Raw genomic sequence first — 21339 nt, forward strand, 5'->3', positions numbered from 1 at the left:
CCTAATTTGTTTCCCTGTTGCTTTAAAGAGGCTACTGCCTACGCTGTCCCACAGGAGCCAGAGCTTGGTACACATTCAGCTCTGCCCTGCTCAGCAACTTAGGTGCTAAAACACCATCCTACAGGGAGCTGCTATCTCTGCTCACTATTTACAGTAACAAGCTTTCTGCTAGAATTAGGTATCAAACACCTTCTAAGAAGCAGGTAAGAGGTTGGGGTTTTTATTATTATTATTATTCAATTTATCTATGGGATAGGACATCCATAATACCTCAGTACAAATATCCTTTATGCCTACAAAGATTTGAGCATTCCCATATTTCCTTGTTAGCATGAAACTACCACACTGGTATGAAATAATCTTGCACTGAGATAGCTGCGTGTTGCAAGGAGCAGGGTACTCTTTGGGATTGAAAATGATGGTAAAAAGCTGAGTTGTAAAACCCATTTACTTGAGAGCAATGAAACCTGGATTGCAGATCCTGCTCCAGGAAATATTTAGGTAAAGCACCACCAATACAGCCAATGCTCTTATTGTGGGAGAGCCATGTGAACATCTTGGTCCTCACTAACCTTTTTCCTGCTGTCAGTTGTTATTTCCCAGGCCCCAACAGCTCTCTTCAAGCCACATGCGCAGCAGCTGTGTGGGACTCTATGCCATTGAGGATGTATGTATGTTTGTATGTATGTAATCCTAAGGCAAGGGCCTTAAGCTGTCCAATGAAGACGCAGTAATGAAATGAAGAAAGGTGCCTTCTGCTACATGTTTGCTGAGAGGAAAGTGACTCATTCAGTTGCAGGGTAGGCAATTGAAATGCACAACCCATCTCTTCATTTAAGGAGGAACCTACCTTAATCCCATTGCAATTTTATTTATTTAATAACAATAATGGAAGAGACTGCAAGAGGAAAGACAGCATGTTCTAAGGTGCCAGTTGGGTTTCGTTTCTTAAAACTAGCCCCTTAACCCTAAAGACTTAGTTGCACTACTAAACCCAGAAATACAAGAGAATTGGGTTTAATGAACCGGACAAGACACCAAAGGAGACCTCCTTGTGCTGAGCTGCTACTCAACGGGAACAAAACTGCCTTAACATAGCAGCTAGGTTTTGTTGTTTTGTTTTCAAAAACCTCATCAATGCAGTCCTTCACATTCTCATTCGTCATGTTGTGTTTTAACAAGGTCCTGACTATTTTACCTTGAGCTGTCATTAAAACACTCATCTCCATCCTGTCATGGCCAGGAGCCTGGAATCATACTTGCAGTCTTGGGTTAGAAGACACTCCACTTGTGACACTTGGTACTTCTAGGGCACAGATGGTGTAAAGGAAACATCGGCTGCAGTGAATGAGATGGAGGAAGTGCATTAATCAGCAGGTACTCAGGATCCCAAAGTAGATTTAAGGAGTGGGATCCGCAGCTCTAAATACAACACTCAGCCTTGCTTTTGAGATACAGGTAAATGAAAGAGTAGTGCTGCACAGTCACTGTTCAGATATCGCACAGAGAAGAGATGCCTGCTGAGATTAAGGTTACAAAGAACTTTCCCACAGTTAAGTAACAGGTGACTGTTTGGGCACACGTTTATTATGCTCGCCTAAGGGAAAAGGGATCCATCTCCCTTTAGCAAACTCTGCAAGGGAAGCAACTGTAAACAAGAAAGTGTAAATGCAAGGCAAGTCACTAGCACTTTATCTTAATACAAACTTAGATCGGCAAATTGCCATCGAGGTGAACAGTAGATCAATTAATAACAACAGAATCATTTTGCAGAGAAGCAAGAAGCGAGGTTACAGGCAGTGCTGCGTGCATAAGGACTCGATAGCTGCGTGCACTTGTCCTACTTAGAATGGCAAATTCTAGATATGCCTCTACATCAGGCAAACTCACTACTCCCCACTCGGCTACAAAAAGCAAGATTATTTTAACCAAAAAGCCAAGAAAGGAAGTGTCTGGGTGCTGCAGCAACGATTCCCTTAGATTGAGAGGGGAAAAGCACACAGCAGGGACAAGCAGAAAGAATGTATCTATAGATATGTACATATACCACAGTGCTGTAATTTTTGTATGTAGCAGTAATGTAAATAAATGTATGGTTTTTATAAGATACATATTATAAAAATCTATAAAGGCATATTTTTAGTAAAAACAATGCTTTACTTCTTTTGTAAATAGTTGTCTTCAGAATAAAACAGATCATTTATATGATTCTGTCTCAGCTCTCAAGTCACTGCTTATCTTGCCTAGCTGCAGAACAAGCTCACTTTTTGAACTGTCATCTTAGCACCGAACAGCATTTTTAATACTTCATCAGCCCAAGAAATTCAGCCACATCAAGAACTTGCACGTGTTCAGAAGAGAATGGTCCTGGAGAAAGAACATTTGAAGCATTTGTATGTCCCGCCACACAGGAAAATAGAAAGGCGAGCTTGTAAAGCTTCACCTTCCAGCCATTTATATCATTTACTGGCCTCTATACAGAGAGATAATCAAACATTAACAAGTTTAGACGCAAAACACAGATGGACAATGAAACACCTCCAGCTTGCGCCAGCTGCAGTTCAGACCATCTACATGTCCCGAGGATTCCCCTCTCCATAGCCACACCAGAACAGTGCAGACGGAAGAAAAGCCACCTTCCCACAGCAAGCTTTCGTCACACTTCTCCAGAAGTGAGGACTTGCCTTCAACAGCCCACTCGTACGCCAAGGGCAGGCAGGGGGAAATGAACAGTAAGGGCAACAAGCACAGTGATGGCTGTGTAGTTCCTATACAGAACACATACATTCATTTCCTGGGAAAGCAAGGAGAGACTCCGGATGCTTTTTAAGCAGCTCAGGGTCTGACCCCTGCTGCCTTTGAGGAGAAGCTTTCAAAGTTCACTCAACACTCTTTGTTGAACAGAAATAAAAGAAGATTAAAATCATGAGCATCTCACTTTCATGCAGAAATAAGGTTACCAGTTCCAGCTTACTCTTTCATTCACATTTAAAACTAGAATACCAACTAAACACTCAGAAGCATTAGTTGTGGTTTTGCCAATACCCCCCTCCCAGGAAAAAAAAAACAAACAAACTCTATGTACAGCAGAAGCGCTCACACCTGGCTTGCCACCCTCCACCTCCAGATGCTGGACAGCAGAGGAAACAGAGCTTCGAAAAAGATTTGGCAGCTTGTAACCTTTATTTTTAGTTTTTTAAAATTATTTAAAAAGCATAATTAGAAACTTTCATTACAGAAATAATCCTAGCAAACCAGTTAGACATTCCATTGCTCAACATTTAGGAAACTTCACATCAGCACCACTAGAGACACAGTCCCCACCCCATCCAATTGACTAGTCAGTGGCAAGAGCAGAGAGGGAACTGCTCCTCTACAGCCAGCTCTAGGAAAAAAAAAAAAAAAAAAAATCAAAAAAAAATCCCACTTTCGGCCAGGAAGTTGGATACCTGGATTGGCAGAGTTCAAACCATGGCCACAAAGACCTGGACTCAAAGAGGACCAATCTTTCCATATAAGAGAACACTCCAGGCTTGGGTGCACCATTTCCTTATTTTATTGCATCATTTCCAGTAAATTCAGACATTTTCTTTACCTCTGCCTGTATGAAGTGACTCCCTCTGCACACCCACTACCACAAGAGCCCCCAAGATAATGCAGCTGGGCCCTTTAATCTGAAAGCAGTAACCATCAGAGGACAGCCTCATCTCAACAGGAAGGCTTTCAGGACTGACCCAGCTCCTTCCCTGTACACACACCACATTCGACATCAGAAAGCAGACGGGATGGACTGGTGTAACTTAAGCCGCCACTTTCCATAGCAGCTCAAGTCTTACAATTATCAGAGCTCACACTAGCAATATCATCCCAGCTCATTCTTATTCTTGGGTTATCAATGAAAGATATGTGAAGAAAAGAGACAGGTGAAGGCAGCTGGATACATACTCCCAGCACCTGAACCGATTAAAAAAAAAAGTGTTACACATTCATTGTTTACATTTTTTAAAAAGTCTTTAAAGTGATTGATTGTGATGTGATTGTATGATTAGGGCTCTTACCACAACCTGTAAAATCTAAAAATGCAGGCAAAATAAGTGACTAAAATTTAGCCTCTCCTGGGGAAGGGGGAGGAAGGGAGAGAAGTGGGCTGATTCAAAGCTCATGGACATTGGTGAATCATATCCTACCAAACTAAGGCCAGCAATTCCATAGGGCCACTTACTGACAAACTGAGTACATCCACCTTCAAGGTCTTAAAGGAAGTCATACCCTCCATGCCTTTTAGTCATTTTAAGGAAAATTATTTTTTTATTATTATTATTTCAGCAATTATTCAGGTGCTGAGCATGTACTTTCAGCCCATACAGTTGATATTTTAGTTACACGCACACACACTCTCCACCTTTAACTACGTCTACTCAGGCTGATGAACTGAGCTCTTGTTTTCCCAGAAAAGCCAACGAGGGCCAGGAAAACATTGCTGAGCATAGTGAGACCAGTTTGTTTCCAAGGGTGATCCTCCACCACCACATAACCCAAGCAAGCAAGCTTTCCATTTCTTTACATTAAACAGCAGTCCTCCTTTCTAACAAAAGAATCCTGGGAATGATCCTGCAGCAGCTTTCATATTCAGACATCAATCCAGAACAGCTGGATTTATTTTCATGCCTTTTCTCTCTCAAAAACAAAAGCTTTGCCACCAAAATTCACATTCAAGTTCAGATTGCCTATTTGTGGACAGGGCAATGAAAAGAGGATTGGGGTTTTTTGGCAGAATCACATGGTGGTTGTTGTTCTCAAAAGAAATGGACCCTCAGTTAGGACCCTGGCAGAACCAGAAGCAGAGGTCAAAGGAGTCAAACTTTGCCTTTTTTTTTTTTTTAAAAAAAAAAAAAGTTTTATCCAAATAAATCCCACTTCTGCAGGTCAGTTTGTTTTTCGGTATCTTGATACAAACTAAAGGAGAGCACAGGTACAGCTGGGCTGCAGCACAAGAAGGTGAAACCCAAGGACCCAGCCACGAATCTGGATCATGGCAAACTGCAATTTGAGGCCCCAGCAGCAGCACCGGCTGCCGACCCAGGAGCTGGTGAAGTGAAACCCCAGGCTCCAGCAGCAACACCTGCAATCCTGGTACCTAGAAAAACAAAGCCTGAGCCCCAGTAAAAGCCTGGAACTCCAGGTGAAGCCATAGGCCCCAGCGGCACCAGTTGCCAGCCTGGAGCCCAACAGAAATGAAGCCGGAGGCCCCAGGAAGCAGTTGCTGCCAGCCTGGGGCCAACTCAAATTAAGAACTTTGTACTAATTCTTTAAAAAGATGAACTCTGCAGTCCATGATTGGTTGACATTAAGAAGGCATAAGCCAAAGCGACAACAGGGAGGCGAGGCTGGTTAAAGCAATATACATTATATACAAACTCTTGGGTTAATTAGTCCACTTGGTAGGCAACGTCCTTTCTTGTCTACAAGGCGCACTGGAATGAGCAGGGGAGGAGAGGGGGGCAAGATTCCATCCGATACCTTCTTGGCACTGAAGTGGTAAGGTGCCAGCGCCTCTTGATAGAAAACATGGAGAAAAAATAATCTTTAAATAACGGCACAAAACTGAGAAAGTCCTCCCAAAGCCTGCCCCAGTGGAATTGCCCGAGTCTAGCTGAAGGGGCTGATCTGTCTGAGAGCAGAGTCTCTGCAGCAGGGAAAGGGCATTAGCAGCACCGCTTCTTCCTTTTACTGTTCTTCGTTAGCTTCACCACATCATTCTGTTGCAGCTGTTGCTGCTTTGCTAAGTTTTCTTTCTTTGCTCGCAGAACTAGCTCTGTAATGCAATTAAACATCTGCAAGAGAAACAAGCAAGTTCAGACCACCCAGGAACTCAGACTAGTTTTTGTGGTTCTTTTGAAGCAACTCCCCTTTTCTAGCTATTTCAATAATGGTTCAGAGATCTTCCCCAACCCATTATGAGCCAAGCAGAAATCCAGTACCTTCCCAACCCACACCCAAGCTAAATCAATAACCCCTCTATCCCCTTTCCCAAACCAGTAAATAAAAACAGGTCAGTTTGGCAACCGAGGCCAGGAGTGAAGAATGGGCAGTCCCACCTCGCAGAAGCATCCTCCCTAGTGACAAGTCTTTCCTGAGAACATGCCTAATACATTAGCACTGTAAAGCTAGGGACAATGCAACGTGGGCTCCTTCATTTCGCTTCCCCAACTCTTCCAAACACAGCTGGATGTCTCTTTTTGACATTTTACCTACTCACTTGCAACTTGTACACAGCATTTTATCTTTCTTCCTCAATGGGAAGAATGTAATTGTTATTTTTTCCCAAACCATTATCCCCAAAAAATTTTATCTGCACTCTTCTGTGTATTATATTACCTCTTCCACATTAATATTTTCTTTGGCGCTGGTCTCAAACAATTGGATCTCCATCTGTCCAGCAAATTTATAGGCATCTTCTGTTTCTACCACTTTTCGCTCTGGGTCATCATTCTTATTCCCCACTAAAAAAAACAAAACAAAACAACAACAAAAGAAAAAAAAAAACAAAAACAAAACAAAAACACGCCAATTTGGTACTTCAGCAGGTCAGCCCACTAAACAAGATGTTGTAGCTCTCTGATTAGAAACTTACCTAGTATCCGGCAGACATCATCACAATTTTGATTAATTTCATGCAACCACCGTTTTACATTCACAAAAGATTCTGCACTGGTTACATCATAGACAACAATGACCCCGTGTGTTCCTCTGTAATACCTATGGAGCAGGAAAGGACAATAAATGTTAACTCAAGCCATGTATCACCTTCTCAGCTCTTTCACTTAGCTTATACAAAATTCATAACAAATCCCCACGTTACAGCAATCAAGTGCTCCCATTTTCTTACCACTGGGAGTCGTTTAGTTCTTTTACAACAGCTAGATCACATGCTACTCCTCGAAACCTACAGAGTTCCCTGCTCATTTAGTCTATACAAGTAGGTTTCAAAGTCCAAAGGTTGCTGTTTACTTCCTCCTTCAGGTTGTCATGACCTTCAAAGATGAATACTGTCTTTCAGCTACATAAGCAAAAGGTAGCAGTGCTCCCAATATGTCCTCAGAACTGGCTGTGTTGTGAACTGCTGTGTTGTACAAGTCACACCAAGTTTCTGCACTAACTCTGTTATCTGTGAAAGATCACTTACAGACTAAAATTTCAGATCTCCAAATATATTCAACCCTCAGTCACAGCTCCCTTGAGCTCACAAAAATTTCTGTCTTGTTGAGCGACTGTGTTCTGATCGCACCTTCCTACTCAACAGATCGACTCCATATGTGCATTCAATGCGCTCTGCTACCTTTAGCCATTAAAAATAAGCTTCATTTCAGTTTATTCCCATTAGTCTTGGGCAACCAGCACCTTTAAAAGATGATGAGCAATTCTGATATGCAAGAAAATATCTGAATTCAAGTTCCAACATTATCACCTGTATGAACCTACTAAAGGCAAGCAGTATGTGCACCATGAGAATGCTATATATAAAAAACCCAAGCTCCACTGTCTGGTTTCAGCCACATTCACAGGGCTACCAGGTATTTTCTCTACTGCAAATTAGGCAGCTTGGGAGATGGGGGCAAGTAACTGAAACAGTTGACAGCGAGGTCTTCGCCAGCATCCAGTTTTTAAATTTTGTGTAGCTTTATTTTTTTCCTTTCATTTACTCCTGTTTCTTATGAACTATATTAAGATTTTTAATACAACAAATTCAAGAATTCAGCACATTGAAATCGACAATTTTCTCTTAAATTGCGACAGCATTTCTAGAGCTCAATCTTTTACCACAAGCACCTTTTGCAGCACTGTCCCTTCCACTGCACTTTAAAAATGTCCACTGTGACCCCTCTGGTTCTCTTTGATAATTTATTCCAACTCAGCAAACACACCTTTGAACTACAAAGCCTTTTAATCTAATCCAAATCCACTATCTTACAGAAGATCTCAAAGCTTCGGCTCACTTCTGCTACTGATGGGCTTGAGCAAGTCACTATCTCTTCCCCACCTTTGGCCTCCTCATCCCTTCAATAACAGAATCCACCTGCCTTTATAAACCATCACGACAGGTGTATATCACATACAGGGTGTACACATCTCCCCCTGCCCCTTTCCTCTCATGATCACTTTGTAGTGATAGTCACTGGATATCAATACTCCTCTATGATACCATACATACTCTACAGAAGTAGGAGAGCTCGCTCCTATAGCTCATCTGGGCACTTTCAGAAGACAGTCAAATATTTCTTCCATGCCATGTTTTACCAGTAATTTATGCTGTACATACACTTTCTTTGGCAAGAATTATTTATTCCCAGCCCATAAGAGATCCTGCAATTTCAAATATCAGGCAATCAGTTCCTTTAATAGCTTTAAAACTTGCTACAGCACTGCATTTGTGCTTCACTATGTTACAGCAAGCTCAACTTTATTTCAAAACTTAGATCCTTTAGAGCAAAAAGTATTCTACAGCCTGAATCCACACACTGCAAAAATAATCCATCCTCTCCTGACACTAACATGTACTGCACACCGTTTTTTATGAATACTGTTTTGTGTGATAGCATCAGAAAGGGAAAGATCTCCGATACGATCAACACACTGGATTTCTCTACATCTGAACAATAATTTATCTTCAAACTCTCCGGTATCACCTAATAGTCGTTTAATTCAGCAATGCTCAGGCTGACCTACCACTTCCTCCCTAACACTGAGCATTATATTTGCAAAGACAACACTCAGCCTTTAGAGAAACGCAGTGGTTCAGTTACACCTACACAGAGCTGCTTCATTCTGCTGTGCACACCATAAAACCATGCCTGGTATCCCAGTCATCCAAACCAGAGGACCCAACGGAGCATCCTGCTTCTCCTACCTTGCCCACGCACCTAGTTTTTCTTTTAAGCAAAGCATATGATGTCGGGGAGTAGAATAACATGCACCCTGCACATACAGATCCCACTGCTGACATGTCATCAGCACAGCTGTCGTTTGCTCCTAGGGATGAGGACTGTGGGCTGGACCATGCAGCACAGACCACTACAGCATTCAAACTCTGCAGGAGCTGGGAGCTCCTGCCACAAAGCACTAATATTGCCAACCACCTCATCAGAAATATCTTCCTTTGTGCAAGACAGCAACCCCTGACTCCTGCTGAGTTCCTACCAGCATACACTGCTTCTATTTTTGGAAGGGAAAATTGTCTGGCACATCGTTCTATAAAGGTTGCCAACCCCTCATCTACACTAAAATGTCATTTTCTCCATTGGCTGACATTACCTTTTAGCAGTCTCAAAGAAAACCATGACTACCTTTTATTCTCTAACTCTTAAGCCCCATAATACACGTTTTTCTCAAAAAGCTAGTCATGCTATTTTCTGACATTTGTTAGATACAGTCTTAAGCCTAAAATGTTTTCTAGGACATAACAAGTACAGCAAAGATTCTCCAACCCCAAGTGCAGGACAGTACTGGAAAACAAAATCTGACTTATCCTACCCCATACTTAAAATTTCAGAATGATGCAGTGCAGAATTGCTTTTATAACAAGTTGTAGGCTTTGGCAAGTAGAGAACAGATGGGGCTTTTGGCATTCAGGGAAGAGTAGGTGTAAATTTTGTGCTTTTGGCAACCAAGAGGTAGCTGAGGCTTTGACACGAGGGAAAGAATGCCTTATCTTCTTCCCATCCACATTTTAGGGAAGATGGAGACCACAGAAATGAGAGCAGAAGAGAAATGAAGTTCTCAATCTCAGCCTCCCATTCAAGGGCTAAATGACTGACACTAGCTGTCCACTCCATGGTAGGTGCGCTCTGCCATGTACCCTGCAAACCCCGAAAGTCAGTACCTGCTACTACTCCCAGTGATAAATACATTAATGAAACACAGAAAATTAAAGTTATAGAACAGTTATTGGTGTTTAGGGTGTCCATGAAGGTATCCTACTGAGGTGAAAGACAACCAAACCTGACCTGTATACGCCCATATCCTCCATATGCCTGGAAACACTACATAGATCCGAAGGCTTTAAATTTAGCTTTGGTGCGGAAAAGGCTTAAGAATTAAAACATTTAAGTTGAAATAAACACAGTACCACCTAAGTTGCTTGTTCTACCTATAGAATTATATTTAAAGAAGCTTAAAGAGATAAGCTTGCTGCCTTCGAGACATTACCTACTAAAACTGCAGACTTGATACAGAAAATCTTCAGAACTGGCTAACCAAACTCATTGGATCCTTCAGCCATCTGCACTCTCCCCTCACATGTCTGAAGACTGCCTTTCTAAGCAGAAGGGAACATTTTGCCATGCATTGTGGTACTCCCTACTACAAGATACTAATAAGAAAGTTCTCAGATTTCCTCTAGTAAATGCTTCACGAGATTAACATCTGGAGTTACAATAACCAGTTTCATGAAGCACAACAGTAGCCAAGTCAGATTTAGAAGAGACAGAGTATTATTGACTTCATCAGTTCAGTAGGGCACGTATGTTCATTTTTCCAGAAGAAAAAAAAAAAAGTAACTGGCAAATGTGAACGACACATAATTGGTTTAATCCAGCATTTTTGTTAGTATTTCACTGGTTTGTAGTATACGTGTCCTTATTTTTCATTTCTCTAGAATTCTAACCAATTCCAGAGATTTCTAATAATCTGTTTTCATACTCATCTTTTTTGCAGGTTCCTGGAAGCACATCTATTGTCACAGGTCAGATGGCTAGTCTTTTGACCTTCGTATCTGGTTTACAAGACACAGCAACTCTATCATCTCAAAAAGCTTATCCTTCTCTTGAACATGCCATTCCACACAAATGCATGGCGGAAGGTCCCTCTGCTATCACTATCCATACTGCGCTAGCATCTGACAACTGTTATGCAAAGCTTAAATGCTAAAACCACAGTCCTGAATCAGGACAAAGTAGTCCTATCTACAAGAGCAAATCAAGTACGGGAACTGGTTGTTCATGTATCTTAAGTATTCCGGCTAATATAGACGAGTCCTGGCACGCTACATCTCTGGTGAATTTAAATCAAATTTAGCGTTTGGATGACATTCCATGCCAACCAAATTCACACAACTTGGCCTCTCCTCCCACTAGACACCAGCTATCCCAGTATTTCCACATTTAATAGACAGTAAGAACAGCTGCTGTCTTTTATACTTCCCAGTCTGAAATTCTGATCTAGTTTAGTTTTCTTGAGTTTCTGTAGAATACTCCAGATCAACTTGATTTCTGTTCTTTAGCAGTTTTATTCTGTTTTTCAGCTTCTGTAGCTGTAGACAAGTAAAATAAAAATAGAGCAACCTTTTAATGTTTCTCGATTTTCCACATTTAACTTCCTACCACCTCTACCATTTTGCAATTCTAGGTCTACACAGCAGTACTTCCAACCTATTACTATTATTACCAGATGGGCTCTAATTTCAGGCTTGCTTGCCAGGCTTGGCTCAACATCAATCTGAACTCTACCTTTAACTGTAAAGGGACTTCCTGGTCTACAGTAATACTGAAGGAACATCTTTTTATATTTTTAACCTCAATCTAAACCTCAGTCTAGCCAAAGAATAGACAAAGGCTACTACACTCTGTTGACAGTGCACTCGCACTCCACCCGATTTGATAGCCAAGCCCTTTCATAAGTACTAGCACGGTAACTTGATTTGTCACTCGGTTTGGGATAAGCAAATCAGTTACAGTATGACTTTGCCAATAAAAAAAAGATAGAACCATTGTGAAAATCCAAATCTTGTTATGTCCTGTCGGTATGTTTAGGTCCAGAGCGCCTCTTGAAAAATACCAGCAAACTGTAGACAGTCGCAGCTAGCCGACCTAGCAGCGAGAGGAGCCCTCCTGACAATGTAACTAGCATTCCCAAAGGTTTTCCTCAACACTTCAAATGCACTCGGACACAGGAACTTCTCTGCTTAAAGTTGCACAAAATTCAAATCTTTCTTCCCTGTAACTACTTTACCAGAGTTAAGGCAGGAAAACTAGGGCCTTCAGTTGCCCAAGAGTAAAACATACCTCACTTCGGTAAAAAGCTATGCAAAGAAAGTAGTAGCAGAGTTCAAACAGGTCATGGCACAAATGCCCTCAAACCATTTCAGCTTATCTATTGTAAATGTTAATCAAAGAAAAAAAAATACATAAAACACTACACGAAGTCCAATCTGCAGCTATTCCTGTTCACAAAAGGAAGCCTCCTTTCCTGGTATTCCCCATTCAGTGCCGGATACCATGGCTTTCTAAACTAGCTGGCATCAGCCCCATGACCCAACGCTCATTAACGCAGCTCCGAGTCGTGTCAGGGAATCTGAAAACAGGAAGGCCATTTGCTGACTCAGCAGTAATTGGGGCAGGCTGTGACGAGGCTGTGGGCACAGCTGATGGGAGCCGCAGCAGTGTGTTGCTGTCTTCCCCCCCCCCCCCCTCCCCGTGCCACTTCCTGCCCCAAGCTGCCTGCAGTGCTGAAACAAGAAGTGACGTCACACACAGGAACCCTACAAGAGGCAACCGAGTTTTTTTCTAGCTAAACAAGAAACAATGGAAGTAATCCAGTAACATCCATATAGAAGCACAGAGGAAAGGGGCGGTGCACACATCAGGCTCAATTTTGCCATTTCTAGCTGTTTAGACCTAAAACAGATGCAACCGATCTCATTATTTTTATGTCTGAGCAAGTTAACCAATACATCAGCTGAAAATGATCCTCTTCTCAAATAGGAGCCACAAGAGCAGTCAGTCATGAAAGACCAAGTGGAACACCTAGGTCTTTCAAGAATTATTATTTTTTGTTAACATCCAAAGGAAACAAAAGTTCCATTTCCAAGTGTTATTTTTTCCTCTTCCCCTACTGCCACAGTGAGCAGTCCCACCTTTACTGCTATCAGTTTACAAACACATTTTATTCTTAGTTCCCACCACTGCAGCTCTGGGTGTGGTTTCTTCAGGAACAGGAAAAGCTGTGCACACGCTGTTCAAAAGGACAATGAGCATGAAACTGAACTCAAACCAAGGAAAAGGTTAACTTCATGTGGGCGTCTGCTTCAACAGAACCCCACACAGAGATAGCCGCTAAAATGCATTTGTCCTAAAAACTAAATATCGGAAATCTTATTCTTCGATCTCAAAGCTATTCATTAGTTATACGACACTGACGGAGGGTTTGCATTTTGTACTTCTGCAACACGTAAAATCAGAGGATGACCTTCTTGGACAGGCTTCAGAAACAAGTTTTCTAGCGTATGCAGAACAATGAAGTAACTCCAGTTGTACTATTTGGAAACTAGCAGCAGAGGAATGAGACAAAGCCATCACAGAAATGCACAGAAGAGTGAAGAAATCTGAAATCCCATTTTCAAACCTAGCCAAAATATCACAAGTGTTATCAGTTCTAAAACAGCTGAGAGAAGTCCCACTGTACAGACAGCAAAGCCATCGTTAGCTAAACAACTGCAACATTACAATATCTAAAATGTAATGCTTAACTACAACATCCATACACTAAGGTACATATTGCTAAACCCAGTTATACTCACGTTGATGTAATAGTACGGAAGCGCTCCTGCCCAGCTGTGTCCCAGATCTGTAACTTCACCTTCTCTCCATTTATCTCAACTGTCCGGATTTTAAAATCCACTCCAATTGTGGTAATGTAGCTGCCTGAAGGGAAAGCATAGATAAGCGAGAACCTAAGTCTCGTTTATTTTGGATGTCCCAAAGCACACTTCTGAACATTATTTGGCAGTAGCTCTCCGATTAGACAGGAGAACAAGATTCCCCCTATCTGCTTATCTTTTCAAATGCCCTATCAGGTCATGCTGATCCGCATATTTTTAACTGCGGCTACTAGCTTTTTTTGAGCCCTAACATCACTTTTCTCATGGCACCCTTAACATTTAAAACCCAGTATTATAAAAATAAAATTATTCTTCTACCGCATTGGTGGTCAAGAGGAAGTACCCAAATATCTTCAAGAAATTGACAGTAACTATGCGAGTACTTCACTTGTAAAAATTCTGAGACAAAGCTTTGCTTTAAATGCTTGTGCAATCACTTATTTTGAATACAGTCTGTTCAAAGAGTTTCCTCCCAACAAATTAGTTACATCACAAATGTAAGTGGTTTAGCCACAATATTCAATCAATCTAAATCCCAAAAGGCCAATGGGAAGTCTGCACAGAGTACAGCATAAGCTAAAAAACCTAAGCTATTTCTGGAACCGTGTCAGTATTTAAATATTGTGGTACTTTCAGCTGCAAGTGAAGATCAGACAGGATGACTTGTATAGGCTTATACCAAGAGAAGCAAAGTCAGAAACGTAACATATTCCTAGTACAGCTATCAGTGGGTAAACGCAGAAGAACAATTCTTTGACAACGAGCAGCACTGGAGCAGACCTTGACCATTTCACTCACTGAAGTAAACAAAACACTCACCTGAGAATGTATTATCTGCAAAACGCAACAGTAAACTGCTCTTGCCCACACCTATGACAAACAAAGACAGCAAGATCTGTGAATACAGTCATCTTGGGTGTCAGGTAACATAACAGTATTTTACCCATGCATTGCATTTCTAACTCAACTAGGATCTTTTCTCAGCAGATAATTTAGTACCATCCACCTTGACTATTCATCTCAGCACTCTCCTTGAAGATTTGATCAAGCACGCTGCAGTCCCTCCAAGACTTCTTGTACGCTTCTTGTAGCAGCACGGGGGGGAAGGGGGGTGTTGTCCCCTCCTTCCTCCAAGCCCCAGCAAACTCTCTAACAGGAGCTTTTGAACCATGGTCAGTTCTAAGAGGTCATAAAAGAGTAATAACTAAAAGCAACTTTACTATCGGTAGACTTAGATCTGCTGAGGAAAGATCCAAGAATGAGTATGTCATACTAATTAACAAGTACTCAGAACACCGCTCTAAACAACTATTAGAATTCCACTTGCACATCATGCTTATCACCACTGCCTACCTCCCATTCATTTATGCCGTGCTGAACGGCAGTGGAATTTGGACTAATTAGACAATCAGACTAGGGTTTGGTACTATAAAGCTTATGTTATCATGGCGACAGTTTAACAGAAGCCTAAACCAAACAGGAGAGTTGAGAACCATTGTTCTACATTGCCACCCAAAATATGCTTGTTGCACATCTAACAGCAAGGACAAACACCTTTCTGAAGTTGTACCTTTTGCCAAAATGTTCCATAAAACATTTCCCTAAGTGCTTTGAGTAGCACTTCATCCAGGTTTTCCTTATATCACTGTTTGCACCCGGATCACACCCTGTTGCAGGGAAGCATTTTTCACAGTGCTTCAGACAAGAATCGTAAGAAACTCACTCCTGCACACCCAACCAAGGGAATCTGGGTATCACAAAGTTATCTCTGCATTACATCTCTGCTGTCAATGTCCCTTCCTCTCCCTTCCCCCCAGAAAAGCAGTCTGCTCTGGCATGAGGAGGAAATTCAACTTTACCAGGGTGATTATCTATTAAATCTGTTCAGGTAGAAGTTATTTAAACTAATTGTTTTGATGAGGTATAACTTGCAAGTTCTTAACAGAAGACCTATGCAAGAGGTATGTGCAAAGACTACACAGAACTCCAGTAGTTCTCAGCTGCTGGCATCTGAAGATAGCTACCAGCACACAAAAAAAAAAACCCAAACCAAACAAACAACACCTAAAAATCTGCACGATTCCAGTAAGCCAGATCTCATTTGCAAAGAGTTCAAATCACCAGACATCTATAGAAGCCATGCTCACTTCTCATTGAGTATTACAAATCTTAAAGGAAAAAAAAGCAAGCTGATGAAAAATACAAAGTTACAGCATGCATGCACTGAGTACCTCTGAGCTCAAAAAAGGTAGCAGAGCAGTTCCTGAACTTCAACAGAGGACTGGTTATTTAGCAAGAGCTAAACCCCTGCAAAATACCAGTTGGCTAAGGTAAAAAACAAACAAACAAACAAACAAACAAACAAAAACCCAAACCAAAAAGGTTTTAGTAAGTACTATGCATCTTGATCAAGCAGCCTTGGCCTCCAGCTTAATAAAAAGAAAATAGATGCTGGAGCCCACAGACTTGTCAGACCACACCACCTTCTTAAAACGTCAGCCAGCCTCAGGCTGTGCTGCAGAGCTGCCTGAGCTGCACATGACCACTGCTTTGTCAGACTGTCCACCGCTACACAGACACAGTCTTGTCTGTACCGCTCTCAGCACTTGGGCAGCTTCTAGAGAAACCTCCGGAGCTCAGGAAGTTCTACATGCTCCCGATGACAACGATCTCACTAAACAAACACTGCCTCTGACCCTCACTGTTCACGAGAAACCACACTCTTTGTGACCCCCCCACTTCCTACACAGAGTTATTTGAGGAGCTGAAAAGAGAAGGCTAGCAGGGCCTCTTTGCTTGTTGAAGACAGCAAAATGAAACAAAACCAAAAAAGGCCTACTGGCTTTGCAAAAGCAAAATTAAAAGCAAATTTCTGTGCCATGCTAGTTTCTAAGCCCTGTATCTTATTGAATGGTAGAGTGAATTAAAGAAGCATGACTGAGTTGAAGTACATGCAAAGCATGGATCATCTGTATTATTTTTAAATATTTGGCACAACTGAGATCAGCAGCAGCTTTTCAAGATGACCTGCTCTAAAAACACACAAACCTACTACCATCTTGACACATCTGCGTACAGGAGAAAGCAAATGAGACATAGCCATCCTATCCTGTATCAGTCCGCTTCCTATTGCGAGGAATAAACATCAATAAACAAGGCAAGCAAACTGTTTTGTGAAAGCAGGGACAAAGCCTTCCTGTTGGGGTTAGCAAAAACAGAAAAGAAAAATCAATACTCAAACTACATAGTGAGACTTAATTACAACAGAGAACCACAGGCGACCCGGTAATTCTCACAACACTTTTTCCTCTTGCTGGATACATTATAGTGAGTCAAGAAGACTCAGCTAAGAAATTTCATTTAATTGTTCAAAATGAGAGGTCTTCATCAGAGTTTTCACCGTCCTGTTTATCTTGCCTGAACAGTTTTGAAACTCATCAGCAAGCAACAGAGTTACTGCTTTACTCAGAATGTGGCATTTCGTTTTAATAATCCATAGGGTCCCAAAAGTACCTAGGATTTTAAGCTGTTTTGAAGCTGTTGCCCTTTTTCCCTCTTTAGATCCCTTCATGCAGACACAGTTTAGTACAGAATAAAATATTTTTACACACAGCTAAATCTTCTGGATGTGACAACTGCCAACATCGTGCAACATTACACTTTCACCCAAGAGCCATGCCTCACTGCATGCCGGGACCTGCTGCCTTATGGACCACACCTCTATTAAAAGAAAAGGGTGGATGCCATCTTCTCCAGTTTATGGAAATTAAACTGTAAGCGGTTGGAGTGTTACCAACACTGAACTGTGCTGAAGGCAGGAATCTTCCCAGTCCCAGTTTTTGCGTACCTAGACTAAAGCACCAGACACAGGCTGAGTTCACACACTAGCCCTCCAGAAGTTTCTGAAACTGCTGCAGAAGTACTAACAAGTCTATTTTCAAAAATCTGCAACTACCCCTTACCCGTAACTATTTTAGGTATTTGCACACTACTACACTATAACTATATACAAAGCTACCAGCTTTTCAAGGACTTATTAAAAAAAAGTGACAAACTCTAGAACTGAGACTTCAGATTGAAGCACGGAAAGAGTCTTAAGGCATAATTAAGATAATAAAGAGTATTAAAATGTAGTAGTTGCCACACTGGAAACAATGGTCCCTAGGGCTGAGGCGCAGCCAGCCCTTCCCTTCGATGCCTTGACCCGTCTGTCACAGGGGAAGGGAATTCCCTCCTCATCCCAGCAAGAGATTAGTGGGCGCCCTCAGAACATGCGGCTCACCGAGGCCGATGCTAGCACTAACGCCGATGTTGCCCTTACTTAGACGTGTCTAATCTTCCTTTTCCTAAACCTCGCCAAGCTATTTACCATAATATCCCGTGGTAGCCAGTTCCGCAGGTTCATGAGATAACTGAGGAAGCCCCAGCAAACGCGCCCTCTCATTCAAAGCGCGGCGGTCCCCCGCCGACCCGCCCGGGCAGAGCCCAGCGCCGCCGCACCGACAGCACAACGCCGGCGGAGCCCCGCCAACTGGGAACCGGCCGCCACGGCTGCCCCGGGACGGGGGTTGCCCTCCCCGCCTCCCCCGCGCCGCCCGACCCGGCCCTGCCGCCGCCCTCAGGCCCCTCACGGCCCGGGCGGAGGCGAGGGGCGGCCACCCCGCCAGCGGCCTACCCCCGGGCCGCGCCGCCCGCCAGCCCTCCCTCCCTCACCGCTGTCGCCGATGATGAGCAGCTTGAAGAGGTGATCGTAGTCCCTGGCCATGGCCGGGGCGGCGGGAGCGGCCGCGAGCGGCGGAGCGAAGGGGGAGGGGGCGGCGGCGGCGGCTCCGGGCCGGATCCACTTCCCGAACAAACAGCCGGAACTGACAGCGGCACGCCGCGCATGCGCACCGCCGCCGGAGGCCGCCAGCTGCGCCGGCACGCCGCCGCGCATGCGCCGAGGGGCCCGCCCCTCCGGCCTGCGCGCATGCGCACAGACCGCAGAACGCGGCCCGACGCGCCTGCGCGGCAAGGGCGACGCCCGCTTTCCTTCGCCTGCGCGGCGGCCCCTGCGTATGCGCCCGCTCGGCGGGGCGGTGCCCGGTGGCCGCGCCTGCGCAGAAGGGGGGGCGGGGTGAGAGCTCCTCGCACGCCTTAACCGCCATGACAGACCTGTGTGGGATGGCCTGCGGAGGGCTTGACGCCCTCTCTTCGCCCCACCGGGGCTGCGCCCTGATTCCCCTCCCCGGCAGCTCGTCTTCTCCTTGTGCGGAGCCGCCGATCCAGCTCAGCGGCGTGGCCCGCCTCAGCTCCCACAGCCACTCACACGAAGCCCATGGACATTGCAGGAGGGGAGGCCACCCCAGGAAAGCACCAAAGGTGTGAGGGAGCCCCAGCGCTGTCAGGCACTGTCAGTTCCACTCCTGGGAAGGCACGTGAGCAGACCACAATGGCTGGGAACATGTTTTGCATCTTCAACGAGACGCCCATTAACCAAAGCAGCAAGCCACACTGGTACAAGAACAGTTCCTGTCACAACCCAACCTGCAGGTGAGGAAACCCACAGCAAAGTGAGATGAAATGGCCAGGGTGTCATTGCAGGCCTGGAAATTCAGGCCAGTCTCGAATTAGCCCTGGTTTTTTTTTAATCCAGACGTGTATGTGTATCGCTCAGGAAGGGCCTTGACCCCATACACATGGGCAGCTGTGCCTGCACCGTCTGCAGCCCAAACCCACAGAGTTTCAAACAACACTCTCGCAATATAACACACAAACTGCCTGCATAATTTTGCTATCAGTTTGCACATATACTGACTTCACAAACTCTGCAAGACTACAGTCACCTTTTAGGTGATCTCCACTTTTAGATGGAGGCACAACACGTGAAGAGTGCTGATTTTCTCTTTGATTATTTTTCTACAAAAATATTTGTTCATACTGGTACTTGAACTCCTGAGATCAAACAACACAGTGTTTTGCTGTAGAATATGTAAATTACTTAGGACTTCCTTGCCAGTTATTAAGGCTTTTAAATACATACATAAAAACACAATAACAAAAGGCAATGTGCCAGGTATTGCACCTATCTTAAAGGTAATTTTAGTTTAGCATAGATTAAACTAAGTTGATTTTTTTCATTTTAACTGTAAGTTTACAATTCATTGACACAAATATCTCATTAACATACATTTGTCTCAAATGGGGAGAGCTGTGTTAGCACTGAAGAACACAGACCATTATGGTCTTTACGGCAAAAGAAAGATGATGCAGAAATCAAGGACCGTTAACTTGAAAAGTACCAACCTGTAATGCTTTTGATAATTACAATCTAATTAGCTGTTCTAAAGATGCTCAAAGAGTAGGATGCATCCACTTTGAGGATCTTTTTGGTAGGACCCAAGCACAAGAAAAAGATTGAAATCAGTGGGACATCACCACTGCAAATGGTGTCAGTGCCTTTGTGAGGGTGCTCATGTGCCAGAGCAGGCTCCCTAGGGAGGTTGGGGTGTCCAACCTGCCTGGACAGTGCCCCAAGCAACCTGCACTACTCCACCGTGCTCTGAGCACAGGGGTTAGACTATCTGAAATCCAGAAGTGCCTTCCAGCCACAACTCTGCTGTGATCTGTGAATGTTTCATAGAGAAAGACAGACAGTTTTTCGCCATATTGCTTTTTCCCTTAATACTGACTCAAACGCTATAAACTCTTTTCTCTGGATTTATACGCTAGGGTTTGGTTAAGAGGAATAAGAATATTTTTTAAGGCAATTGTCTCTAACAAATTGCAATTTCCTATTCTGGTATGGTTCCACAGTTACATTTGTCCAATTTGTATGCAATTCATCTGGAAACAAACCAACCCAGTACGGCTAAAATAGCATGTCTGGGTTGAAGATTTTTTTTAGCACATAAAATCGCATCTTCTAAATACTGATGATCAACAATATGGCTAATGTCTGTGGTTTTAATTATAAATCTTCCTTAATCTCAACCTTCAAAAAAGTATTCTAGCCTTCAAAGCTCACCCGTCAAGTCCCACACGTCCTGAAATCCACTTACATTACCTCCAGCTGATGTTCACTCTGTTCACTCTGCAACTCATGCATTTAAAACGCCACACCCTATAGCTCATTCTGCATTATCCTCAAATGTATGATGTAGCTAACTGAGGAGCAGGAGAAAGGCTGGAGCGTTACCAGACATTTGCGTGTGTTATTTAGCAGACATGCACACAGAAACCCTATTAGAAGAGGGTTTGCAGCTTGCCCAACCCTAGCCCAGTGCTAAAGCTAGCTCAACCACGTATCACCCACCCCAGGAAAGCACTTGGGCAGGACATCATATAATCAAAACACGTGCCCCAACCATCAGGGTAGCTGAGGACGCTGTGTAGCTGTAGCGAGATCCCTTGAATCTGGCATACAAACCACCAGCTCAAACCCAAAATGACAATGACTCCTATTATCTTTATTTTTAAGCTCATGAAACCTCATAATGTGAAAAGTGTGAGGTTACTTAAGAAAATGGACAGTAAAAACTGTGTCTTACCTAAAAAAAAGAATCAAAATATTTGAATATTTTATGCTTTCACCTTTGTCTCTTTTCCATTGAGATTTTTAGCACCTTGTAAGTTTAAACATCGCTCATAAATTATTTTTTGATCTTCTTGAAATACACACAGTTCAGCTGTCACTCAGAGACAAT

At 43.2% G+C, this 21339-nt stretch overlaps 1 protein-coding gene across 2 annotated transcripts; it reads right to left on the minus strand.

The window, feature by feature from the left end:
- Positions 1-3172: 3172 nt before the first annotated feature.
- Positions 3173-18528, minus strand: RAB35 (RAB35, member RAS oncogene family). 2 transcript variants are annotated; one of them, XM_082491563.1, is made up of 7 exons: positions 18490-18512; positions 18368-18436; positions 14474-14524; positions 13574-13697; positions 6635-6759; positions 6379-6503; positions 3173-5834 (listed from the first exon to the last, which is right to left on the minus strand). In XM_082491563.1, exons 2-7 carry the CDS (start codon positions 18417-18419, stop codon positions 5706-5708), a joined length of 606 nt encoding a protein of 201 aa, XP_082347689.1. In that variant the 5' UTR covers positions 18420-18436; positions 18490-18512; the 3' UTR covers positions 3173-5705. The 2 variants fall into 2 exon arrangements, with proteins under 2 accessions (XP_082347689.1, XP_082347688.1); XM_082491562.1 differs by having other exon boundaries at positions 18368-18528.
- Between the last annotated feature and the right edge of the window lie 2811 nt (positions 18529-21339).

This window comes from Vanellus vanellus (genome assembly GCF_965231255.1).
Source record: "Vanellus vanellus genome assembly, chromosome: 16".
NCBI classification, from domain to species: domain Eukaryota; kingdom Metazoa; phylum Chordata; class Aves; order Charadriiformes; family Charadriidae; genus Vanellus; species Vanellus vanellus.